Source organism: Mercenaria mercenaria, chromosome 2, assembly GCF_021730395.1.
Source record: "Mercenaria mercenaria strain notata chromosome 2, MADL_Memer_1, whole genome shotgun sequence".
Lineage (NCBI taxonomy): Eukaryota > Metazoa > Mollusca > Bivalvia > Venerida > Veneridae > Mercenaria > Mercenaria mercenaria.
Genome location: NC_069362.1, coordinates 44,530,254 through 44,540,236, shown reverse-complemented (window position 1 = coordinate 44,540,236; position 9,983 = coordinate 44,530,254). Strand labels below are relative to the sequence as shown.

Sequence of the window (9,983 nt, the reverse complement as noted above, 5' to 3'; positions counted from 1 at the left end):
GATATCTAGGTCAAGTTTGAAACTGGGTCATGTGCCTTAAAAAACTAGGTCAGTAGGTCAAATAATAAAAAAACCTTGTGACCTCTCTAGAGGACATACTTTTCATGGGATCTGTATGAAAGTTGGTCTGAATGTTCATCTTGATAATATCTAGGTCAAGTTTGAAACTGGGTCAACTGCTCTCAAAAACTAGGTCAGTAGGTCTAAAATTATTAAAATCTTTTGACCTCTCTAGAGGCCATATTTTTCAATGGATCTTCATGAAAATTAATCTGAATATTCACCTTGACGATATCTAGGTCAGTTTCGAAACTGGGTCACGTGCGGTCAAAAACTAGGCCAGTAGGTATAAAAATAGAAAAACCTTGTGACCTCTCTAGAGGCCATATTTTTCATGAGATCTTCATGAAAATTAGTGAGAATGTTCACCTTGATGATATCTATGTAAAGTTCAAAACCGGGTCACGTTCCTTCGAAAACTAGGTCAATAGGTCAAATAATAGAAAAACCTTGTGACCTCTCTAGAGACCATATTTTTCAATGGATCTTCATGAAAATTGGTCAGAATTTTTATCTTGATAATATCTAGGTCAAGTTCAAAACTGGGTCACATGAGCTCAAAAACTAGGTCACTATGTCAAATAATAGAAAAAACGACGTCATACTCAAAACTGGGTCATGTGGGAAGAGGTGAGCGATTCAGGACCATCATGGTCCTCTTGTTTCTTTAGTAAATTTTGAGCTTGACTACAAAGTATATGGAAAATTATCCTACGCACCCGTTGGGTCTGTTAAGATTCCAGGTTCAACTTCAATGCTCTTTATTAGTACCACCGGTGTCTGGGGAAATGCAGGATTACTCTTTCTGTCAGTCAGTCCACAACGCTGCCATTCCAAGGGATTTTAATATTTTTTTGCATTGATGTTCCCCCATAATAGTGTCATGCACAACATCTATACACCTAGCTCAAAGAGTAAGTTGAAACTGAGGTAAAAGATTTTAGGTGATATTTCTTGTCCAGTTATTAACTTTGCCATTTGTGCATTGATATTCAAATAAATTGACAAAACTTTCTTTTAACAATACAATGTACTATGACCCAGACCCCTAGCTTAAAGGTCAATGTCACTTGGAAAGATTAGCAGGCTCTGCCTTGTGTCCTCTCGGTAGCTGTGCCATCCATGAAGGGATTCAAATGTTACTTTGCACAAAATTAATATGCTTGAACAGCTTCCCATATTGAGATGATATACCACATGCAAGACCCAGACCCCTAGCTCACAGGTCAAGGTCATACTTGGGGTGTCATTTTTTTCTCATCGAGCCCGAAGTCTTCTCGTGTACGCATAGATATGCAAATAACATTCAGCATAACAAGCTGATGTGTGGTGTCAAATAGACTAGTAAAACAAAAGTACTTATCTTTACTATGATGAAGTATTTACGCCCGTTTTGAAAACAATCGGGACGTAGTTTGGAATGTTTTGTGTCTTTTAGACTGAAAATGGTTTCAGGATTTATAAAGTAGAACAGTTGCAGCTTACAGAAACTAAACACAATGACAGAGTTCCACTGGAGGAAGATCCCTATTGACACTTGGTCAGTGGATCAAAGGTCACAGGGAACTGACTTGATTTCTTGTAATTTTTAATTCCCGGAATCTAGGAAAGTATAATAGTTACAACTTTCAAGATATGCGTGATAAATTAGAACCACAGGGGGTCAAAGGTCAAGGTCAAAGTGACCTGGAGACTGAAAAGTGTTTCAAGAAGTCTTACAGTATAAAGCTACAGCATTCAAACTCGAGACAATGAGTAAGTACCACTAGAAAAAGACCCCTTTTGTTATTTGGCTCAATGGTTTAAAGGTCAAGGTCACATGGACCTGACTTAGTATCTGGTAATTTTTAGCTCCACTACCGCGAAAGCTGTTCTGGACGTCTGAAGGGTTGCACTTTGGTTACATTTTTGCTTGGATGTTCTTATCGCAGTACTTCAGCATTACCATGTATTGGACTGAAACTTTACACCATGTTTCCTAAAGCTACGCCTAAGAATAACCTTCCACACGTAAAAATGGAATTTTCTAGCACTGCTGTAAAAGTGGAAACTCGAGTCCGGTATGCAACAGTTAAGATTATGGCCTGTATTCATCATTCAACATTGCTAGCCGAAGATTTAGTAATAGACCATTCACAAACTTTGACCCCGTTACAAGAAGTTCAGCAATTGGGCGTATTAGTATCAAGAGCGTTACTTTGGTTCTACAATGGCATCCAAATAGCAAAACTAGCTGTTCTATGAGCGATAGTAGACAGATTTTTCACTGTCTTGGGACTTCAGGCCACACATCAAGTATGTTAAATCAGAATGCACCTTATGGAGAAGGTTTTCAAATATCAAATTATAATTGCATGGAAAGTTGTATTCAACCTGACGTTGAGAATATACAATTTATTCACTCGTTGCAGTTGCAAATGAGAATAACCAAATTGGTGGGAGTTCGTTACGGCTGAGACTCGTTATCGCCAGAACAATAACTCCAGAACCGGTTGTTCCAATCTGCACCTAGAGCCAGCAGTAGAATTTTTTGTATGTCAGATGCAATAAAACCACCAGCCATTAGATAAAGGTATTCAATTCTGCATTGCTGCATTTCACGCCGCCCCATAAGAATCAGTGTACGGCTATTCTTTTAGAAAAAAAGGCAAACTTCTGCGAGCCTATTTGTTTCTTGTTCTGTAACCTAACATAATACTCCCAGCTGTTGTTCAAATTATTGTTACACGCCCGAAGGTATACCCCGTAGTCCGTCTGTCCGTCCGTTAGCAATTTCGTGTATGCTCTGTAAATCTTGAACCCCTTGAGGATTTCCAAGAAACCTGACACAAATGTTCACCACATCGGGACGACGTGTAGAGCACATGTTCTGGATGGCTAGCTTCAAGGTCAAGGTCACACTTGGGGATCAAAGGTCATATGAGTGTGTTTCGTGCCCGCTCTGTAACTCTTGACCCCCTTGAAGGATGTCAAAGAAACGTGACACAAATGTTCACCACATCGAGACGACGTGCAAAGTACATGTTCTGGGTGGCTCGCTTCAAGGTCAAGGTCACACTTAGGGGTCAATAGTCATAGGAGTGTGTTTCGTGTCCGCTCTGTAACTCTTGAACTGCATGAAGGATTGTAAAGAAACTTTGCACAAATGTTCACCACATGGAGACGACGTGCAGAGCGCATGTTCTGGATGTCTCGCTTCAAGGTCATGGTCACACTTGGGGGTCAAATGTCATCGCTCTGTAACTCTTGAACCCCTTGAAGGATTTCGAAGAAACTTGACACAAATGTTCACCACACCGAGCTCATGTTCTATATGGTTAGCTACAAAGTCAAGGTCACACTTAGGGGTCAAAGTTCATACCTTCGGGCGTATGTTATTCTGCATTGAGGAGCTGTTGTTTTATTTACTCAGCGATTAATATGCTTTTCGGGCAAATTAGATCTAAATCAAAAGGGAAATTACCGTAAATAAATGCTATACAAAAGTGGTTTATAAAAATAATGTACTATCTATTACTTCCTTAGTTACTTCAGTTTTCTGATAAAAGCACGAAATTGGACATAAATGCTGAGTTCGGTTGCGATATGGACTAAACGCTTGGCTTGGCATAAATGTAAAGTACCTCAAGAAATAAAACGAAAACACCATTTTAATCTTTTTTTTCAAATGTTTATTTCTGTAAATAGGTAGATCATTATATTATACGTAAACTATAACAAGAATCTGTAAACCAGCATATTCAAAAACACTTTAAAAACATGTACATTTGCATTGTCAAAGACACACCTTCTTGTTAAATAAATCTGTATTGCTTTTAGATTTTATTTTGACTTGGAGGAACGCATTATTTATAAGAATTACACGACTTCTTGTATAAATCACCAGGTGATAGCTTTTGCTGTTGACAGGTATATAGTTCAACACTAGATATTGCTAGGCTAAAGTCAAATCTTGAAGATAAACAAGTATGAAAATATATTTCTTATATCATGTAATAAAACACTTATTGGATGGCGTGCTGGTCAATATTCAAAACTATTTGACCAAGACCCTTCAGACATCGGGCAACAGTTTTGACTACTGATCGGCAAGTCATTAAATAAGTGTATACTTTGTCAAGAAATATATCATCCTGCTCCTAAAATAACGGCCGTGTTTCATCTTTCATATTATTTTTTATCTTCATGTCTTTTTGCAAAAATTTACTTATCTCAACACATTTTTAAAGTAGTATTTTGACAAATGGCCTTTGGTGTATGCACTTACTGAGATTAATATTTTCGAAGTGAGATCCGTGGGTTTCTTCTCTAAATTGCTAATACATTGCTTGTGGGTTTAATCAAGGTAGTTCTGCACGTCAGATAAACTGGAAGTAATGACATAACGTCATTAATTTTGTCTGGATAACGTAGAATCACGGGTGGTAAACGCGCAATCCAATTCCCGCCGGGAATACGCTTAAAATGGATTGCGCAACGTCCGGTGTTGGTGTTGCGCGTAAAAAAAGACGAAATTGAGGTATGTGAAGTTATAATTTTGCTTAGTATGAGACAAGAATAAATTTTCTCGAAAAAAGCAAAATGCTATTCGACACAGATATGATAATACATCATATGTGTAAAATATCTGGTTTGTAATTTATGATTCGGCTCTATTATCACAAAAACTCTGGCGTCACGAAACGTGAAAAAAGTATGAAATCAACAAAAATGGCAGTTTCTGACCTCATATGCCTAATCTGAGGACATCTGATGCTTTGTATGATAACTCAACTGTTATAAAGTAACGAATATCAAAATTATTTGTTTCAAATCCTGCTTACGAGGACATAATTGACAAAATAATCATCGGGAATGGGGTTGCGCACCGGGAATGGAGTTGCTCATATACATCATAATGTGTATAATGTATACGCGCAACTCTATTCCCGGGGAGCAACCCCATTCCCGATTATTTTTTTGCCAATCTTTCCCCCAAAAGCAACATTTCATTCAAGTGTATGTAATATTCATGACTGTTTTACATGTGTTTGATCATTCGAAGCGTCACATTTCCAGAAAGAAGGCACAAGAGTTCGAAAATTTGCATTTTTCATGATTCCATGCTTTTTTGACAGCTCGAGCCATCAGAGTTTTCGTGATAACAGAGCCGATTCTTAAATTAATAAATTGGTATTTCATACATATGATCCTTATTCATTTTTGTGTCGAATAGCATTTTGCTTTTTTTTCGAAAGCACTCGTAAATGTGTAATTATTTACAAAAACAAAAACCCACCTACCTCGATTTTGTATATATTGATGCGCAACACCAGCACCGGAAGTCGCGCAACCCATTTTTAGCGTATTCCCAGTGGGAATTGGATTGCGCGTTTACCACCCGTGAGAATAAAATCTGGACTCGGTATACGGAAATAAAAACCGTTAAACCGTGTGAGTGAATTTATTAAAACAGCAGTTACTATCTTTCTAAAGATAAAATATGATATAAAAACGTTAACACGTTAAATGTTCCCAAAAAAACAAGCACGTGGGACTATACATTTTATTTCACATTATTTATTATAGACCATGTACTTAATAAAGACTATTAAAAGTTTCATTAAAATCTACATTGTAGAAAAAGTTATATTTGCGAAAATGTTATCAAATTAAGTGATTTTCCCATACATGCCCATTACGAAAATTTGTTTGAAGTCTATTTTTTTTTCAAATATAAGTATTCATAATATCAATATAATTTTATATATATTCAATATACTTAGTATAAAGATAATTTCAAGTGTATTCTGAAGTTTAGAAAAATCAGGATATAATTAAATTCTAAATGGTTGAAAAACTGTTGATCCAAACGGCAAACGTGAAGAACTACCTCAAAATGCTAAAAACGTGAATTTGAGTAATGAATAAAATATAGCTCCGCCCATTTGCTTATATAACCCGTCATCTATGTGTTACGTATGTTGTCATTTGTTCAAAGGCAACAAAATATGATTAAACTAAATAATCAGCTGCAAAATCACTATTCTGCATGTCCAGGGTACTTACATATATATTAATACTGATTTTAACTTTTATTTGGTATTTCATCTTGGATGATAAATAATTTACCTACAAGAATACTGAAATTGTTAACATTATCTATGAATGAGTATTTTTTTTACAATTTTTTCCATTTTCATCTGAAAATAGCGCACCAAGATGCGGCTCAGACATCAACCTATTCAAACATCCATTTAAACGTAGCATATGCCCAAGTTTCAACTTGCATATTGTTTTGTACAGACAGAAATTTGAGAAAATTGTTATTGCGTTCTATTACAATCTACTATTACGATTTATCTCCCTTTGATTAAATAATTATTTAAACGTATGGACAATTTGCTTCCTGAATCAAATGCATCAGTTGCTTGTAAGTTTATCACGAGACACTACAATTGAGAAGTTGATATTTGAAACCTGTACGTATATATGACTGTACGCGCACGGGTACATGTGAACTGTCTACTTAGACGCCCGTGTTATACAGATTTCCATTAAAATACTGGTACAGATTTCCATTAAAGTACTGGGCATTTTTTAGGGTCGCCTATTGCTATGCATGAAAATATTTTACATGTACCCGTTCGCGTACGCGTATCAAAATGTCGACCTCTATATTTAACCGTAACATTTTACACAAACAACACATTCGACCAATTTTGTGATATAAATCACACTTGTCGGGTATATCTCCCTACAAATAAATAAATATACACAATCATTCACTAACCACTCAGTGTTTGTAACAATAACAATTATGACTATACAAATATTTTTTTACAAACGTCCACGATCTATTTCTCAGAGCATGTGCCAGTCGTCTGCAATTTGTGAGATTCGCGCGCTGCACTTCCGCTCCACTTGATTCAAAGGCAGAACACTCCTCGTCTGCATCTAATTTCAATATTATTTTTTTCAGAAAACAGATATTTTCTGATTCCCTTAGGTTTGGAACGGCAAAGGTAGGCCTACAGTTTTTACATTGTTACTGTGCGGGTAAGCACGATCTCCTTCCAAATAGACGGCAGAAAATCCTTTCCAGTTAATCGTGTCGTCAGATCGAAATCTGACCAATAAAAACTGTCCAGTGGAAGAAATTTCTGGAGGTAGCTGTAAGTAAAAAATTGTAATTCAATGATAACTAAAAGCAAACATTTTAAGATAAGTTACTGAATTATCAATCCTCGATTTTGATTGCTTCTCCATACGTATTTCAGCTCAAAACATCCACTGTCAGCTATTTCTATGCGTATGCAATTTATTATTATGCCAAACCGTTTCCGCGCAGCGGTCCCTTTATTCTGTTTTCAAACCAGTTAAAGTTTTACGTGAAATTAACCATCACGTTATATCTAAGTAACGTCTACATTTGTAGCACTGAAGCTTCACATAAGACACCAAGTAATAATTTAAATTATGGCCTTTATTTGATATAGAAAATTTGGTTGAAATTTTACATGAAAGTGTAATAAAATAACTAAGTTCCATAAGTCATGCGAAGTCTGTTTGTTTGGAGTTTAACACCGTTTTTCAACAGTATTTCAGTTATATATATGTAACAGCAGGCAGTTAACCTAAACAGTGGTCCTTGATTCTGTACCAGTACAAACCTGTTCTCCACAAGTAACTGCCAACTTCCACACATGAATCAGAGGCGGAGGACGATGATTCCAGACACAACGTCTTTTATCAAATCGTCATGGAAAACATACGGCCCGCCCGGGGATCGAACTCGCGACCCCTCGATCCGCGCTCTCCCTATTGAGCTAAGCGGGGTCATCCGAAGTAATGACCTTTGTTCAACTTAGAAGTTGTCGAACAGTTGAGCGCACTGTCTTATAGACAACTGTTGTTTTGTTTAGTCTGTACTTTTTATATGCATAGAAGAATATTCAAATAAGAGAGAATAAACTTTCACCATAACAAGCCGATGTAATATCTAATCATTTAAAGGTGAAATAAATATGTACGCTCATTTTCCTTTTCCAGTCCGTAACACCAGTTTCTGGTTCTATCGTCAGTGTCATTCCTCACAGGTCCTTCCATCAAACAGCGTGGGTACCCGTGTCCTGTGAAGACATTTCTAGTCTGTTCTAACGTTTCACAAAGTAAAGCTTTATGCGCAATGTCAAAAGTATTTGCCAAATAGAAAACATGGACTATATAATCTTTGTAACTTTTTGAACACCCCCATACTTACAGTGCTTCCGCAATAACGACCAATCAGCGTGTCTGTATCGTGCTGTCCGTCAAAAACTTCTACATTGTCATATCTGAAAGCAATTGTTGTTGTTGTTATTGTCAATATTGTTCTCAACTTTATTCTTCTTTTTTTTTCAGAATAAAATCTTGTAAGGGATGCAATAAAAACATTTTTCAACACAAATTAAAGTGTAGGCTGAAGACAAGTCTAGAAAAGTAGCATTTGACAAACCGAGTCGGTAGTGAGTTAGTCTATATTGTTTAGTTAGCAGTGCAAAGGATTATATATCATGTCCCCGCCTTGTAATCTTTTACCGAAAGTGCTCGCGTGATACTCTGCAACTATTTAGACTTCTGGCTGGTCCAACACTATTCAATATCAGTAACTCTGTAATTGATTTACTCGAAGTGCTCGCGTGATACCCTGCTACTATTTAGACTTCTGGCTGGTCCAACCCTATTCAATATCAGTAACTCTGTAATTGATTTACTCAGTTTTATCAATTATACATACCCGCAGTCTGTTTCATCTTCGATCTCGAAGGCATTGAAATAAAAGTCAATTTTGTACCCATCTCTGGCTTCTATGATCCAGTCACATTCCAGCTTATTATCGTAATTCTGGTCGCCATATCGAGCATGAGAGAACAACTGATTTTGTCGTTCTGTCGCTTCCAATTTACCACCACACACTGTAATTTTAGATCAACCATTTAGAACATAGGAAAAAAGAAACGTATCGTTGGCAGTGCACGCTTCGAAACAAGATTTTTTTTTGCAACAAAAATTGTTATTTATGATAAGAAGTAAAAACATATTGTGGAAATTATAACATGCACTATAATATAAATATAAAGAATCGAACGTAATTAGTTCTCAACTATTGGCACAATACCCATCGCAATGTAAATCACGTGCGTAAACCCTGAAGCAAATATACACAAAAACCATCCCTATATTTAGTTAACTGATTATACTGCATCAGAAGAATTTTTTTGCACCAACCTGTAGTGTGTGTTGCATGGAATCCTTTTCGTTGTACCGATGCATCGGAGTAGAACACGATATAGAGTTCATTTCCGGTGGAGATCACCTGATGTGGAATTTTGGCGCCGCAGAATCGTCCGAGGCTCGTCGCGTAGTTGTTACTTCCGTCAAAGACTTCTATATGATCGTATGTACATTCCTGATGTTGTTCAAGTTCGAAGTTTTCGAATATTATTTTGACCCTATGTCCATTTACTGTGGAGAAATGCCACACACAATCTTTCCGACTTGGATAAAAGTCTGGCCAATTTGGACTGCTGATTTCACCAGAGGGCGCTGTAATTTCATGCTGACATCCGCCTGAAATGGTAATAGACACATTCGTATCTGACAATGAAAAGAAAAGTAACGTCCTTACAACTACATTTTTGTATAAAATGAATTCCCGAAAAACAATAAGGCTTTATAGCAAAAATATGAAACTGAACGCTTCTCTAAGTCCACTACATGTTGTAGAACATTCTGACATAATTTTCGTATCCGGACTACACCGTTAAAAAGCAAACATTTTATAAAGCATATATTATATTTATTTGCCTCAAAGATATCAATCTCTCTACAACGATGCCCACTTTAAAGTTATATTTATAAGCTGATTAAAGCGATCCTGTTTAAAAGTACATTTTTATAAT

At 36.5% G+C, this 9,983-nt stretch overlaps 1 protein-coding gene across 8 annotated transcripts in view; it reads right to left on the bottom strand.

Annotated features, from left to right (window-relative positions):
* Nucleotides 1–5,461: 5,461 nt before the first annotated feature.
* LOC123563836 (tolloid-like protein 1) overlaps nt 5,462–9,983 on the bottom strand; it is a 123,181-nt gene continuing 118,659 nt past the window's right edge. For all 8 annotated transcript variants that reach the window (XM_053536456.1, XM_053536453.1, XM_053536455.1 and 5 more), the window contains exons 15-18: nt 9,310–9,651; nt 8,819–8,996; nt 8,303–8,375; nt 5,462–7,212 (exon numbers count right to left, since the gene is read on the bottom strand). In XM_053536456.1, the coding sequence (XP_053392431.1) occupies nt 7,045–7,212; nt 8,303–8,375; nt 8,819–8,996; nt 9,310–9,651 (761 nt within the window). In that variant the 3' untranslated portion in view covers nt 5,462–7,044. The remainder of the gene's footprint in view (nt 7,213–8,302; nt 8,376–8,818; nt 8,997–9,309; nt 9,652–9,983) is intronic.